Genomic DNA, 17,739 nt, shown 5'->3' with positions numbered 1-17,739 from the left:
ATGTACTGGTGGGCTGAATTTTGTATCCAGTTGCCATTTAATCTCAATAGATGTAAGATAGTTTATTTTGGCTCTGAGGTATTCTTTATACGATAAGCTTTCGGGTCTTTGTGTATTAGTGTTCAAGAGAGCTCTTTTCTGGCTTGGCATTGGAAAATGTACCTAGAGGTACTGGTCTGCTTGGGATGATTTTGTGATAAACTGAGTGGTCAATGAAATAGATCATCTGGTTTATATTCTATTAGAATCTCTTAAGAAGGATTGCTTTTATTCCTTCTCCATTTCTAGCATATTCGTTATGGTGGGACATATACTATTTTTTGTGACCAGTGAACTGTTGTTTGCCTTCCAGCCATGAAACCAAATCAGAAGTGTATCATCATGATGGCAAAAGGATGATTTTTTTTTTTATTTCGGAGGGAGGGGGGTAGTTTTAAGGTATGTGGTTGAAAATTGGTGATGGCAAGTGACGGCAATGGTTATACCGTGACATTTCACTGGTCTCTGTCTGTCACATACCTATCCCCTTTCCTGCTCTCACTCCATCACTACGCAACCCTCTTTTCCATCAACGCGTCAACTAGTCTTTTTTCCCCTTCTCTGATTCTCTCCTTTTCCACTCCCCTCTGCTTCTCTCCTTTTCCACTCCCCATTCCTCACCTCCCTCCTAAGCTTCCCGACTGCATTGAACAGCCCTACCCTGTCTCCCCACCACATCCCTGCGTGCTTCCACAAGCAGCATTAGATCTTTTCCTGCCCCTACCCTGCTATTCCTACCCCTACCGTGCTATTCCTACCCCTTCTGCCCTAGCCTCCTCCTCAACCCCGAACCACAGGCTCTTGCCCATCACGTACAGCTGCTCTATGCTGCCCAGCCTCAGTGATCATCAACAATGGTCATGTGTGTGTTTTTTGCTTGTGTGAATTTGTGTGTGTGTGTTTTCTACTTTAGAAAGAGGCTTTGTGGCTGAAAGATCAAATGCGTAGCAGTCCTTTTTTGTTGTGCATGTCGCCAACTCAACATCTCCTGTATCTGGCGAGTAGGAGTCTGTCCCTGATGTAATATTGACAGGCCGCAGTATTTGCCACATTTGTTGGGTGTTGCCGAACATTCAAGAATTTGATTTCCTGATCAAGGCATTGGACTACATTCTTGAAAGCTTATAATCATGTACAAGTTCAGTGTTACATTTTCACAGAGAACATTTTTTACAACAAATCTGTTGCTAAAGAATTTGCGGATATAAGACAAAATCTTATCTCTTTATCAGTTTTGCTTATCACATGGTCCACAAGTATTAATCTCCTTTCCACTCTGTCAATGGTTTATTGAGTAGAGCCAACATTCTTTTATTTTTTATTTTACTGATTGCAGAGAGGGGTTTTAATAAATTGAATCTGTATATTGATGTTGTATTAGCTCCTGGGCATATCAGTTATATAGTTTTTGTTGCCAAGTAAATTTGTAGTTTCGAGTAATTTATTTGATGTACATTGACGTTAATTTTTGTATTTTGTTGACAGGAGCAGCACTTAATTCAATGTTGGAGTTCTTTGAAGCATTGGTGAAAGCAGAATTACCAGGCCTTGGTTTCAGGGATTTGCTTTCTATGTTAGTTGCTCCTATTACACAATGTGGTGAAAGCACAACGCCAGTATTGATTTTGCACAAGCAGGTAATTTTCAGAGCAGTTTGTATATTTTTCCAGCTATTACAAAATTTATGTATTTTAAAGTAGTGAATATCATGCATACAGAACAGAGGAACTGTTTAGCTGGAAATATGGATGTGCAATGATCATAAATATTTACAGAAATTGATATTTCAGTATCGATACTGAAGTCTGTAAAATGTCTTAACACTTATGTTAATAGCAAAATACCGACCTTTGATGGTGGTAAAAACCAGCATAATTGTTAACATTGTTAATAATTTTCCCTTGACTTAAATCAGTCTCTTTCTGAACGTACGGCATCAATGCATTGGTTAAAGGAATAAAAATAGCATTTAGAAGAAAGTCATAAATCTTGGTTTGCCTACATGCTCATATTTTAATTTTTTTTTTTTTTTCAAAACATTTCATTCAGTAGACTGACAAACTACCATAGTTAATTACTGCTTTGAAAAGTATTTTAATTTGGTTTAAATGAAGCGTAATAGCAAGTAATGAACTGAGAAAGGAGTAAGACCAGATACTAATTAATTTCAATATTCTATATAATTGAAAGATTTTTTGCAGTTGTGTCCAGGGATTAATATCATTAATTGCCATGCTAGTGGACCACTCATGCTAATGGACACAGATATAGTAGATCTGCTAGATGGTTGTGACGTTCTGTGGCCTATAGAAGTGACTAATCATGAAATTTGTGTAGAAAAATATGTTGCAAGTAGTAAAATAATACCGGTGTCTAGTACGTTCAGTATCAAAATACCTGGTATGCAGCCAATGCAGATGAGTGGAGAGAATCTGAAGAGTAACATCATAACAGAAATAAAAAAACGAACGCTACCACCTGTGTGTGTTAACATATCAGCCATATCTACATTGCTTGATCCTAAATTAAGAGAACACACTTTCAAGATACTTTAGCATGTTCGAAAACAATCAAAACCATCAAGAATTTCCTTGCAGCCATTGAAATGAAGGTATGGGAGATGGGCAATATATTCCTGTTGGAAAACAGGGAAACCATATTATTTTTTTTTTTTTTTTTTTTTTTTTTGCAAACTGAAATGGGAACTTTTTAAATAAAAGTTCCACCACTTGACTCTGTGTATTGTTTATTTTACTGTACAAACTTGGTTTTGGCCTTTGGGCATTTTCAAGCAACACAATGTTAGGCAAGATAAGACTTGGCTTGAGATAATGGTGCCTGCACATATAACAACTGTTTTTGCTGAGCATTTTATTGCACAGTTATTCAGTGTGTGTGTGTGTCACAAATGTTTGTTTTACATCTGCCAGATGCTTTGTGAATTGTTCTCATTTCTGCACTATGACACCTGCATTATATAACCAAATTTAACATATTTCAATTATTACTTTGATTAGAGAAGTCTGATTATGCCCAACATTGTGTTATTTGAAAATAGCCAAAGGCCAAAATAATGATTGTACAGTAGAAGAAATGATCTACACAGTCAAATGACAGGACTTTCATTTAAAAAATGTTTCGTGACTGTGAACCCAAACCATTGTTAAATTATGAAACAGGAACCATCATAGTTAAATTGTCATCAGAAAGATCGCCTCTTAGATCTTAATAAGATCCAATTGAAATATGGAATCACATCATTGATACTACCTATCCGAAGCTATGAAAAAATTGCATGTAAATATTTGAGCTGTATAGCCACATAGTTTCTGAAAGACTGTTCTCACAAGTAGGGTATGCTCACCATCAACAATGTGTATTTGCATACAAATGCTATTTCTAAAGGTGGTTCATTATAATTAGCTCCTGTGCTTTTATTTCAGTTGATTTATCTTGTAAACTGTAAAAATTTGTGACCAGTAAATGGTAATGTGCTATAAGCCTCCCTCAATCATTTACAACTACCTTATTGGGCAACTGGAATAATTAAAGGATGTTACACCAATTAACTCAGACGTGTTCATGTTTAGAGAATGTAATGGGAATGCAGCCAAGTGATTTTGACAACTGCCAATATTTAGACAGGAGCGCACACTGCCAATTTTCAAGGCATGACTGTTAAGTTGTGAAAATGGCAGGTTGTGCTGCTGTCGAAATATTGGCTTTTGTTGCATTCCCAAACGTTGTTTGAACATTGTATATGCTGGAAGAAACTAGTCTCGCAGAATTTGTCATATTCATCCTACCATATTTTGTGAATTGTTGGCACAAAATTTCTCGAAATTCTATCTTCCCTTAATCTGTCTTGTCTCAGCTTTTCATTTATAATACAATGTTACATTTAGAGGGTTAACCAGAACGCCACCAACAGACTTCCAGAGGTAGTAGTATGGACTAAAACAAAAAAGTGCAGCAAACATAGGCTCTAAAATGACGGTCTTAAGTGGTATGAGCATTTGTTCAGTAGAAGAGATGTTTCACAGGAAAGCTCTTAATCCTGTTGTACCAAACCATGCAACTGATTAGTATGTGCGCCATCTCTAATGATGCTGCCATTGACAGACTGCTAAACCCCCCATGCACTATTTTGTGGCAAATATTAAACATACAAAATATTATAAAGTTATTGTGCTTAGAGAAAAAGATTCCTATCCCTTTCTCTGCCAATGTCTCATGGATCTCCATTTATTATGTTGCATTCCAGCCATTTGGATATTTTTAATGTTTTTCAATTATTCTTACACCTCTCTTCAGACTATTTTCGTGTCTCTATTGATTTGTTAGCTTTGGTTCCATTCTCTAAGCTGTAATATTATGCCAACACTTTGTATCCAAATCTGGGTCTTTAGTAGGTGAATGCACACTCATTGGTAATTAATGGTTTGTGAATGACAGAAATATCTGTTGGCAATGAGTTTTCTAATCACTTCGTTTCTTTCTTTTAATGTTACACAAGTTGGCACATGGGTTCCTCTACTGGAAGGCCTGTATTGGTCCTACATTGCTATTTTATGGATATACTTGATTGTGGAGGAAATTCTTTTAAATTCCATAAAACTTAGCTTTTGCGTACTCCTACCTGTTTCATTCATCATTGTATCCCAGATTGCTGCTTTCTTTAGAGAAGAAACTGCTTGAAATTTCCACTGCCTAGAGACACAGTATCTGTTTTTCTTGTTCTTTCCTCCAATCCCTATCCTTCCCCCTCTTTAAGGGCCCACCTGTTCAGTTTTTGTGATACAGGTAAATAGACATTCTTCATCTGTTGCAAATGCGTTCCAGAAGTATTTAGGAGTCAGATTTTCAGGCGAAAACTGTGCACTTTCTGCGTTTTTCACCCAACTGCATACATGATGAGAAAGGGGGGTGGGAAGAGATGTATTACTTTAGTTTACATAATTAGAGGAAAAGGCTTTGTAGTAATTAATACCACTTTACAATGCTTCTATTTCAGGCATTCCATTCACTTGCTAAATGTGTGGCAGCATTGACAGTAACATGGCGACAAGAAGCATTGACTGTTGTGGAACAGTTCTTGCGAAATGTACAAAACCCACGAAATGATGCACAACATATTTTTGCTTTGTTGGTCATAGGAGAAATAGGCCGTCACATGTAAGTTGTATAGCAATATATTAACTCTATCACAGGGTGGTGTTATTTGCTCCTAGTCTTGTGTTGGAATTTTTGGTTTCAATCAAACTGTTTGTATTGTAGCTAATGTTTGAACCTCCAAAGGAATTAAGTGTTACTCAGATGTGTCTGTAACTTCACTAAGTTGAAGTTGAAAATATTTACTACTTAAAGATGTACAGTGGAACCTTGCATAGCAAGCATAATTCGTTCCAGAATCTTACTTGTAGTGCGAAACACTTGTTAAATTAATGTAAAATACAATACAATAATTATTCATCATTATCTTATTCATGCCATTTATTCAAAGAAAATTATACATACAATATTATTTACATTATTATTCATGATACGTAACAAATAATTTTTTACTAGGAAGCTATCTATAGTCACTTGTCCCTACGGGCACTTCAACACTTGGTGATATTGCGACACAGCATTATTGTCAAACAAACTTTTAGCATGTGTAGCCACTGCTTTATTGGGGTGATGATTTTCGATGTACCATGCAACCAATTCCCATGCTTTTGAGCATTTCTCTTGTAGATACAGAAGATTGCTGCTGTGCTGTAACCTCCTCCTCATCCTCCTCTGAAGAACTCTTCTCCACAGCTTCCTGCTGTGAAAACACACTGCAACTCCATAAGCTCTTCGGTGGTAATTTCTTGGCTGTGATCTTCCACAAGCTCATCGATATCATTGTTATCCAATACTAGCCCTATGCTCTTGGCAAAGACAATCTCGTTGACTACAGGCTCCACAGATACTGACTCAGATGCCTCAGTCACATTTGACAGTGCACTCTGGCCAATGCGGAAGTGAGAGTTCTCTTGGTAACCCCTTCCCGTGCCTCTTCGATCATCTTGACGCAGAGTGAGATAGGTAGCTTCTTAAAATTAGAAATAATCTGCTGGTCCGTAGACTGGAATAACGAAGTGGTGTTGCGAGGCAGAAATTGGATCTTGATGAATTGAAATTCTTAAAGGAGATGGTCTTGTAGGCCTGGAGAATGGGCAGGAGTGTTGGCCATAACAAGCAAGACATGGAGTGGCAGATTCATCTCAAGCGAATATTTTTTCACAGAAGAGCCAAATACTTCATTGATCCAATTGCAAAAAAGATCACGTCACCCAAGCCTGGCTGTTGGACTTCCACATCACGTTTAACCTGCTCTTCTGGATGTAACTCTTCTTGAAGGCTTGTGGAGTTTCTGAATGGGAAACAAGCAGTGGTTTAATTTTCAAATCACCGCTTTCCTTGACACAGAAAACAGTGTGAGACAGTCTTTCATTGGCTTGTGACTGGTCAGCGCATTCTCCTCTGCTGTTATAAATATAAACTTCAGCATCTTTTTCCACAATAGACCTGTCTCGTCACAATTACAAACCTGTTGTGGCAGATAACCCTCAGAATCTATGAGCATCTTGAAATTGGTGATGAAGTTCTCTGCTGTGTTTGTGTTAGAGCTGGCTGATTTGCCATGCCTCACAACACTGTGGATGCTGCTCCTTCTCTTGAACTCCTCGAACCACCCATGGCTTCCCTTAAACAGTTTTTCAGATGCTGATGATCCTGGTGTCTTCCTAACAAGGTCGGCAAAAATCCTTCTTGCCTTCTCACAAATTATGTCCTCATTAATAGTGTCGACTTGAAATTGCTTTTTATTTATCCATATAAGGAGCAAGCTTCTGACATCGTCCAGAATACGAAACCACTGTTTAGATGCTCCTGTCACTCCCTTTGAAGCATCCATCTCCATAATCTTGTCCTTGTCCTTGAGAATAGTGCAAATAGTTATAGACAGATTGTATGTGCGTGCTAAATCAACAACGCTCACACCACGTTTGTGTTTTTCAGTGATTTTACAATTCCCTTCTAAGGTCATTTTCTTTCTCTTACGGTTATTTTCTTGCAGCTTTATCTTTGGAAAACTATGTGACCACAAGCTGCATTAAGATGCTGCTAAACCCAGACTGCAGTACGTACTAAAGACATTGTTCATATGCTGTTGCGACAATGAAAGGTGTTGATGATGTTAAATGTTTTCCCCCTGTGCACAAACTGATGGTGACATCATACTAAATCTTCGTTACTCGTTATGCGAAACATTGCTCGTTAAATGAGTCATTCCTTTACAGTTTGTTTTGCTTATTATGCGTATAGCACATTAATGGAGGTGCTCATTAAGTGATGTTCCACTGCAGATCCTGCATGTGCATGAAGCTCTTGATTATCTGGTTGCAGTTTATCTGGGCATATTTCGGTAATTTTTTTTCCCCCCTTAAAAGAAAAAGAAAAATTCTAAAATGATGTCTCAAGTATTCTGTTAGTATGAGAACACATACTTTTGTTAGAATAAGTTGTTATTCATGTGATTCATATTTTACTACCAGAAGTCAATGCAGGCCCCAATCCCTCTGTCAGACATAACTGAAATGTTTTTCCATTGTTCCCATTTCATTTTTAGGTAAATATGAGGGTTCTATCCTTGCAACATGTCTACAGCTGATTACCTGACTGTATGGTAGCCAAGCCTTTTCCCTGGTGCGAAAAGTCAATAATTTCAAACTCAAAATTATTCAGGTTTTGTTGTGGGAGAGTTTCTTTCAGAATTCTTAGCTTCTGTTGATACAAAATGAAGGCATACTGTTGAATACTGCCAAAATGAATGCATTGTTCATAGTTTACCAGCAGCAGACAGAGTTCAGTAATACCATAGTTTCTAAAATGGATCATTGACAGTGTATGTTAACCTATTTCACTTTTTTTTCTGAAGACAGAAATGGTTTGTGCACTGAAGTGCCAAGGAAACTGGTATAGGTATGCATACTCAAATACAGAGATATTTAAACAGGCAGAATACAGTGCTGCAGTCACCAACACCTGTATAAGGCAGTAAGTGTCTGGCGCAACAAGATCTAAGTGAGTTTGAGGATGGTGTTATTGTCACCAAACGAGCAATAGGACACAGCATATCCGAGGTAGTGATGAAGTGGGGATTTTCCCATATGACAATTTCACGAGTGTACTGTGAATATCATGAATCTTGTAAGACATCAAATCTCAAATGTTGCTGCGGCTGGAAAAAGATCCTGTAAGAATGGGACCAACAATGACTGAGGAGAATTGTTCAACATAACAAAAGCGCAACCCTTCAGCAAATTGCTGCAGATTTCAGTGCTGGGCTATCGACAAGTGTCAGCATGCGAACCAATCAACGAAACATCATCGATAAGGGCTTTCAGAACCAAAGGCCCACTCGTGTATCCTTGATGACTGCAGGACACAAAGCTTTACACCTTGTCTGGGCCCATCAACACAGACATTGGACTTTTGATGTTTGGAAACATGCTGCCTGGTCAGGCGAGTCTTGTTTCAAATTGTATTGAGCGTATGGACGTGTTAGGTATGGAGACAACCTCATGAATTCATATACCCTGCATGTCAGCAGGGGACTTTTCAAGCTGGTGGAGGCTCTATAATGGTGTGGGATGTGTGCAGTTGGAATGATAATGGGACTCCTGGTACGTTTAGATACGATTCTGACAGCGACATGTTCATAAGCATCCTGTCTAATCACTTGCATCCATTCGTGTCCATTGTGCATTCCAACGGACTTGGGCAGTTGCAGCAGGACAATGCGACACCCCACATGTCCAGAATTGTTGCAGAGTTGCTTCAGGAACACTCTTCTGAGTTTAATCACTTACGCTGGTCACCAAACTCCCCAGATATGAACGTTATTGAGCATATCTGGGATGCCTTTCAACTTGCTGTTCAGAAGAGATCTCCACCCCCTCGTACTCTTATGGATAGCACTGTAGGATTCATGGTGTCAGTTCCCTCCAGCACTACTTCTAAGGCAGGTGTACCAGTCTCTTTGTCTCTCCAGTGTATATGTGCTAGAAAGATGACACACAAATGAAAACATGTTGCTCTAACAATTGAAAAGGAATCATTAGATGATGAAAACATCTGTGAGTGGTTAAATAGTGATGCTTATTAATTGTGATTTGAGTAGCTAAGTGATGCAGGATTTGTGAAGAAAATGTATTCAGTAGAGGAAAAGAGCGAAAATGAGGTGGTTGAGGAATTTATTGTGTGCATAAATGTACTAAAGAGTGTAAAATTCTTATGCAGGACAAAATTTGTTGGACTGTACTGATGTTTTGGTGCTCCAGGAAAGGAGAACCAGTGACAGGAAAGAAAAGGGGGGCCACGAACAGTTGTTTCTGAAAAAGTGTGCGGAGGTGTTAAGGTATATAATGTGTTTGTGTAATTTTGTAAATACTTTGCACTTTCTCACATGGATTATACAGTGGGCATTCAAATATGACAGGTCGCATGGTTCCTAAACACAGTAAGTAGTAGTTTCTTGTAAAAAAACATTGTTATTTTGGATTGTTTATGTTTTCAGTTATATATCTAGTCCTGTATCCATACTAACTTGGGTAATCGTAAGCTTGCTGTATTGTCAAATGCCTTTTGGAGAATTATTAAATGATGGTTTGGTAAGCCATTAAAATGATGTACTCATAGGTAAAACTTTCTGGAATGTTTATGTCGTGGGAAAGGAGAGAATTTGTAAACAGAATTCTTCCTCATTACTAATGCTGCTGTAGCCCAATCTGTCTGGAAGCTAATGCATGATACATTGTATGCTATAACGTTTTCAGTTTCTTTGTTGGTTCACCCACTGATACCCCCACTGCAGTTAATTTGGTAAATGTTGTTGAGGATTTGAAAAATGCTCTCAAAGCTTATCACATTAGACTGTGTACCATTTCTGCTTACTGTTAGGTTACTATACTGAGTACTTCACCATGCAGTTGCTCTTAAATTATCAGTGTGAAGTTTATGGTGTGCTTACTACCAACAGCAAAAATAATTCAAACTCTGGATAATGTTGCCATATTCTGTCATATGAAACACACACTCACAGAACAAACTCATCGCAATTGCACCTTGATAGTTTGCATAAAGGGTTTTTAGTACAGTTGTTCCCAGAGCCAGTCCATTGTGGACGAAAAAATGACATTGTTAAAGTTAATATATTTGCCTTAAAAAAGGAAAACTTGAAAATTTATTCGTCAGTAGAAGATGTAAAGTCATCGTCATATATATTATAAAACTTTTTTTGGTTTAGTTGACCACTCACCACCAATCACTGGTTTTTATGCTATCTTTGGTTCCCCTGCTGTGCACTGTAGTGGTTATGCTGCTGTGGCTGTGGAGATAAGAGTTTTGAAAAAATCCCATCACCTTGTGGTTGTCACCAGTACAGTGTCTGTGTCTTTCACAGCCATGTAATTTTTCAGGAGAAAATGTTTGAAGTTGTACACAATAGTCTTGAGCTTTTACAAATGTTCTAGAGCATTCTTGAATTGTCCAGTTTACAACTTGGAGATGACACACATCACATTAATCTGCACCATGGCAGATCCCTTTTAAACAAGTAGTAGTGATACATAGTTAACACATTGACTGCCATGATTAAATTTGGACCATGCGTTGCTATGCCACATTGATATCACGAATATTACTTCTGAAGCCAAATTGATTTTTTGCTTCAGATGTCTTCTTTTGAACATGTAGAGTTAAGTTACTTGATAAAACGTCAATTTGACTGATCTGGACTGATAAAAGGCGTGTGCCATATATGGCTCACATGGCCCAACAACATAATTTTAGTACAATTATAATCTGTGGCCACGAGCCACATGTTGCTCACATGATTTAAAACCACAATATGTATAAAAAATTTGTCGTCCAAAACTGATTCAAAAACTTAATTTATTTGGTTGTAAAGGGTGTGGCAACGTTCATAGTGTAATTTGACTTGTTTAGTACAATGATGTACTGCAGGAATGTGTGCCGCATTCGTGTACTAATGAGCTGCCATTTTGAGTGTGACATTGATACGGACCGGTGGAGTGCACAGCATCATGCCTTTGCTGTTGAAAGTTATTTCAAGAATAACGACTCTGTTATTGCTAACCAGCATCTATTTTGGCAACATTTCAACTTCGCACGTCATAGGAAATTTCCAGATGGACGGTGGGTATGGGCATTTCGAACAACAGGTTATGTTTGCAATGGCAAGCCAGGATGAAGTGAAAGTGCTGTGCGGACACCAGAAGCCATGGAAAATGTTTGTGCTGCAATATTGTGTAGCTCATAAAGATCTGTTTGTCGTCATGTGCAAACTGTGCATATGTCTGATCACTCATTCAGGAGAATATTGCAAGATGATCTCCATTTTCATCCATATAAGCTGCAGATTTTTCAGGAAATTAGGCTTTGTAATTGGGTTTCACGCAAAACATTCTGCTTAACCGTGCATGATCTCTTTTGCCAAAATCCACAAATGTTGCACAACATATTGATGTCAGATGAAGCTCATTTTGAATTACGTGGTTCAGTGACTAAACAGAATATGCGTTATTGGAGTGCTGTAAACCCGCATGAACTGCAAATCAAGCCCTTGCACAGTTTCTTGTGTCACAGTGTGGTGTGGAGTTGCTTCCTTTGGGATTATTGGCCATTACTACTTTGAGGATGACAGCGGTGTGACTGTAACTGTCACCAGTGAATGCTGCGTAAAGATACTGCAAGACTTCGTTCTTCCCCAGTTAGGTATGGTGGATTTGGAACAACAATGTTTTCAACAAGATGGAGCGACCTAGCACACGCTCAGAATTTGCATTGATTTCTTGTGTCAGACATTTCCCGGTAGAGTAATCTTCCGTTTTGTGACATTTCGTGGCCACCTCACTCACCTGACCTTCCATGTGCAGACTTTTTTCCTTTGAGGCTACCTGAAGCAAGAAGTGTTCCGAATACGTTGTGCCACCATTCCTGAGTTGAAGGATCTCATCAGAACTGCCTTCGGCAATGTCCCAGGGAATATGTTACACCAAGTTATGGAAAGCTTCCAATGCTGCCTAGATGAATTTGTTGTGCAGAGGGGGCATCATTTGACAGGAGTCGTATTCAAAAAGTAATTCGCGCAATGGACAATGACTTACACGTTAGTAAATGGCATACTTTTAACTACTAATTGACATAAGAGGTAATAAATAAATTACAGTTGCTGCCTGATGGTGTGTTTTTAATATCCTACTATAAACTCTGCCACACCCTGTATTAGCTGCTTATAATACTGCATTATTTGCAATTTTTTTTTACTTTTTCTGACAATAATGTTCATGAATAAAGATCTTAGAATATTCTACTTCTTCAACACAGCATTGTGAATGTCACTAAAACACTCGTACATAAAATGTCACATTTATTGCTTTTAGTGCACACCTTATTCACTTTCTTAGCAGCATCCTTTCTTTCTTCTGTTCTTTGCAGGTACTTATAATAGCCTGAATATCATCTTTGATTGTTCTGCTTTAGTCCCTCTACTGTCACAAGGTGATGGCTGTTATCTTCGTGGAACGGTTGTTGTGTTGCTTGTGGTTGTGGATCTATGGCATGCAATAGTAGTAGAGTCAGGAGCTCTCTGTAAGGAATTATTTGTATGCGAGACTTGGATCCATTGTTTTCCAAGTTTTACAGCACTGAGCATTTACAATGGATGTTTCAAAAAGGATTTCAAAAACCATCTTTCCGTACCATTTAACCGTATGCCAAAGTGTCGTTGAGTATGAGCTCATCTGATCGGATACATCAATAAATGACTTGGTGGCATTGTAGTCCCTGACTGCTTTGGATTTCAAAACTTCCACGCCATTTTAATGTTTTACAGGCACCATATCATCGTTATGTTTATATGTATCTCTGACAGTTGCTGTTAGGAATCACCAAGGCTACCAACTGCAAAAATATTGAGTGCTATGAACATGAGTGTTCAGTGGAGCCACCACCTTTAAACCCATAGTTGAAACGCATTATTTGTGAGCTCTAGCATGTTGGTTGTAATGCCCACATAGAATTCAGCAGAGTGATTGCAGCTTAGCGGGTAGGTCACATGATTGCTTTGACAGGTAGCCCTGCCTTTGGTGAGGTATGTAAGGCTTGTGAACGGACTGGAACTGGTAGTGGTTGGAGGATGTATGGGCCAAGTCTTGCATCTAGTTCTATTGAAGGGATGTGTACCATAAGACAAGGAGTTGGGAGCATCGGTAGAGTAAGGATGGATGAGGATATTGTGATACTACGTAGGTTTGGTGGGTGACAGAATACCACTGTGGGAGGGGTGGGAAGGACAGTGGGTAGGACGTTCTTCATTGCAGGGCACGACATGAGGTAGTGGGAACCCTAGCAGAGAATGTGATTTAGTTGCTTCAATAGTGGCTGGTACTGAGTCACGAGGGAAATACTCCTTTTTGGCCAGACAATGGCACTTTGGGAGATGCTGGGTGACTGGAGAGGTAATGCACAGATCTGCCTCTGTACGAGGGTCGGAGGGTAATTTCAGTTTGTGAAGGCCTTAGTGAGATCCTTGGTATATTTTGAGAGCAACAGCTTATCACTACAAATGCGGTGACCATGGGTGGTTAGGCTGTTGGAAGGGACTTCTTGGTGCAGAATGGGACTGAATGGGTGGGATATGTCAAAGTGGAGGTATTGCTGGTGGTTGGTATGTTTGATATGGATGGAGGTACTGATGTAGCCATCTTTGAGGTGGAGATGAACGCTGCGGAAAGTGGCTTGTTCAGTTGAGGAGGACCAGGTGAAGGTGATAGAGGAGAAGCTGTTGAGGTTCTGAAGGAATGTGGATCTCGAAGGTGTCATCAGTGAAGTAGAACCAGGTGAAGGTTTTGGGTTTCTGGGTGGTCAGGAAGGATTCCTCTATACCTGGGCTGCTTAAAGTTGAAAGGTTACTCCACAAGTGCTGTAAAATTGGAAGTATAACTGACAAACAAAGGAGGAATGCGAGACACACTGTCTTCTGAACCAATTACAGCACCACAACATAAGCCCATTCTAGTGTCAGTGCCACAACATTGCCAGCTTCTATGTAAACATTGTATGTTGGTGCGTGATTTATTGCTTATGTGTTGTGATGCTTTGTGTTACTGCCTTGACTACAGATTTTGTTTATTAAAGAATGTCACCGAAATGATGTCATTCCCCAAGTGACAATCCATTGCACTGTGGAGTGCCCTCAAATAGTCAGACTTTGGAATTGCTACAGAGGACATGGGAGATTTATGAGCAAGAAAAAGTATTTGTTTCTGTTCACGGACATGTCAATCCCTGTTGATAAAAGTTTTAGAGTTTATCTTGAAAACTCTAGGACTCGGTCAATGAACTGTTGTAAGGGAAGGGATACTACTTCAAGACTCGCAAGATACTGAAGTAAACAGAGTGGAACAAAGCCCTTATGGAGAAAGCAGTGTGTTTTTAAGCTCTCCTGGAAAGAAAAACTACAGCATTGTCCAGTTACAGATATTGATTCATTCCAGACTGATGCAATTTGTCTGCACGTTTAAGGATATTGTAGCAGAAAAGAATGCCCCACAATAGCAGAGTTTCTAAATTCTTTAAAATAATGTGAACTTTCTAAAGGGAGAAAACGCGTCTTAAAATGGCGTTAAAAAGTATGGGCTTCTGCTTTATAAAGTTAGGCAGCTGAATTCTGTTATCAAAAAAGCTCACATCGTTGAGGCTCATAGTACTTTCTTACATAAAATTGTAGGGAAGGCTATACATTCTGTTATTGGTTACACGAAAGCTGGGTTGATGCCGGAGAATCAGTTGATAATTGTTAGACAGGTGACACTCAGAATAGCAGTGGTCATCAGCCAACAGGAAGAGGAGCCTGATTAATTGTGGCCCATCCACGTTCTTCAAACAGTTTTGTGCACAAAGAACTTTTAGTTTTTCAATTGATAAAAACCTGTGATTATCATGGGGATGTGGACAACCCATGATTTCTCCATGATTTAAAAATTGGTTGCTCCAATTTAGTGTTCTGACTGTGTTTGTAATGGATAATGCACCTTACAATTCTGTGATTTTAGAAAAACCTCCAACAATTAGCGAACACAAAGAAACTATTGTGCAGTGGTTTGTAGGTGAGAGGCTTTGCTGCAGACATGAGTATGACAAAGCTGCTGTTATATTCAGTTGTGGAACAAAATAAGCCTGTGGCATGTGCATATGTTGTAGATGAATTTACAAGGGAACAGGGTCATATGGCAATTAGGCTAGCGCCTCATCACTGCCATTTTAACTCAATTGAATTGGTTTGGAGTGATGTCGAGGCTTACATTCAAAATAAAACAAGACATTTACAATAAAAGAAGTGGAAAGGCTGCTACGTGAAGGTCTTGCTACTGTAGACACCAACTTACAGAGGAAGAAAGTAATCCCCCCCCCATATCTGCAACTGAGGCTATGCATCTTTAACTTTATTTTGTTCTGATTGTGGACAGCGTGTTCTTTGGTGGTATGCTTAGGTTTACATTATTAAATGACATTTTATATGCGGCTATTGCGGTAACAATTCAGGATGACTCCTCTTGGACATTGTCATTAATTTTGGGTGTTGTTTATTTCCTAGTTTCATACACTATCGAGTACTTTTCTGAGTAGTCATTTTATCCATTGTTAGAAAAACGTACTTAGGTGTACATTATTATGCAGCTTGCCTCAGTGGGGGCACAGTATCTGGGCACAGTGGGGCATCCTCGGTGGTTGGGTTTATAGACTTTAGGAAGCATGTAGAAGGTAGGAGTGCAAGGAGTGTTGGGGACGAGGAGAGAGCGATGTTTGTGGGAGAGCTTCTGGAATGGGGCTAAGGATTTGAGGAGAGGCTGGAGATCCTGTCCCATTTCTGGAATGGGGCCACTACAGCAGGATTTGTAGATGGAAGAATCTGACAGCTGGCGGAGTCCTTTCATCAGTTAAATCCTTCTTGTTCAAAACCATAGTGGTGGAGTCTTTGTCAGCGAGTATAATTATAAGGTTGGGATCCGTTTTTAGGTGGTGGATTGCAGTTCTTTCTGTGGATGTAGGGTTTGCTTGCATGTTTAGGGATTTGGGGAATGATGTTGAGGTAAGGTTTGACGTTAAGAAATTCGGGAAAGTTAATGAGGTGATTTGGGGGCAGTTGGGGTGGATCACAGTTGGCTGGAGGATTGAACTGAGTCAGGAAGGGTTCATTATTGGATTCGGATTGAGTCTGATTGGTAGGTTGGTGGCGAAAGTGTTTCCATTGTAGGGACTGGGAGAAGGAGAGAAGATCTTTAAAAAGTCCAGCAGATTGAGTTTGGGAGTGGAGTGGAAGGTAAGGCCTTTGGAAAGGACTGATGCTCCTGTGGGAATAAGGCTTTTGGAGGAAAGGTTCATGACTTTGTTTCAGATTTGTTTAGGTTCTGGATTCTGTATAGTGGTGTAAGGGAGTTTTTGAGTGTTAGGTAAATGTAACAGGTCTGTGAGAGAATGCTTGTCAGTTATGAGAGACCAAGGTCTGTGAGGTGGTGTTTGTCAGTTATGAGGGGACATGGGGGAGGTTTAGAGGCTGTTGTAGAGATGGTGGATAGTGGTCCAAGGTGGCAGTAAGAGGTTGAACAGATTGGATAGCTTTCTGAGGTTGTGTTGTGCATGCTGCCCTAGATCCTGGAGGGCAAGAGTTTGTGTGAGAGATAGTGTACAGGAATTCGGGATTGCAGAGCAGGAGAATTTTATGGATGGAGATGAGATGTTGAAAGGAGAACTGGAGATTTGGACCTGATTTACATGGTTTTGCAGGACTAGGTTGGTGAAAGCTACGGCTGGCAGAACTAGAACAAGTTGAGGTCATTGCAGGAGGAGGAGTTGCAACTAGAGATGGGTAATTTAATTGGAAGACCATTTGGGGGGATTCCATAAGCCAGGCAACAATGCAGGAACAGTATGTAGGACTTTGTTCTGGCTAGGGATAAGGACATTTTTTTTATTGGTGCTGATGGAAGGAGTAAGGATCCAGGGTGGAGGATAAAAATGTGTTAAAATATGTAAATAACATACAAAAAATTAGCAAAAATACATGGGGAATATCAGAAAAAGGATGGAATAGATGAGTTATGGAGAAACAAGATGAAACCTGATAGAGTAGGGCCGATAGTGAAAGGCAAAAACAAATTTGAATCAATGTGAAACACGATGGGACCTGAGACCAAAGATAAAAATACATAAAAAGACTAATGTTGGTTCTAGGTTGGCGTGCGGATATGTATGAAGAAGGGGCCTGCAAATGTGACTAGATTAGGTGATGTTAATATGTGTGTACTGGAATAAAAGAGGATGAAGAGTTGAGGAGGGGGGGGGGGGGGAGAGACTGGTAGGACATGGTACAATTTCATGTGACATAGGAAGATACAGAAAATAACACATGAAAATATAAAATATGCAAGAGTGATGCAGGAAGAGGAGTCAGTCCTTGCTACCAGCACCAGCTTTTCTGAATTGTGAATTGCAGAGTTGTGAACTCTTCCTGCATTATATCCTACATTCCTGTAAGCCCCCTGGCCTCAGCTGTTGTCAGTCACTGTCTTTCCCCCATCTATC

General features: G+C 39.5%; 1 protein-coding gene across 1 annotated transcript in view; it reads left to right on the top strand.

Moving 5' to 3' along the window:
* The window catches only part of LOC126237296 (cullin-associated NEDD8-dissociated protein 1), a 165,061-nt gene that overhangs the window by 95,211 nt on the left and 52,111 nt on the right, over positions 1-17,739 (top strand). Inside the window, exons 15-16 of the mRNA XM_049947252.1 lie at positions 1,525-1,676; positions 5,054-5,214. Of these exons, the coding sequence (XP_049803209.1) occupies positions 1,525-1,676; positions 5,054-5,214 (313 nt within the window). The remainder of the gene's footprint in view (positions 1-1,524; positions 1,677-5,053; positions 5,215-17,739) is intronic.

The sequence above is a fragment of the Schistocerca nitens genome, chromosome 2, assembly GCF_023898315.1.
Source record: "Schistocerca nitens isolate TAMUIC-IGC-003100 chromosome 2, iqSchNite1.1, whole genome shotgun sequence".
Classification (NCBI taxonomy): domain Eukaryota; kingdom Metazoa; phylum Arthropoda; class Insecta; order Orthoptera; family Acrididae; genus Schistocerca; species Schistocerca nitens.
This window is presented reverse-complemented; position numbering and strand designations above follow the sequence as displayed.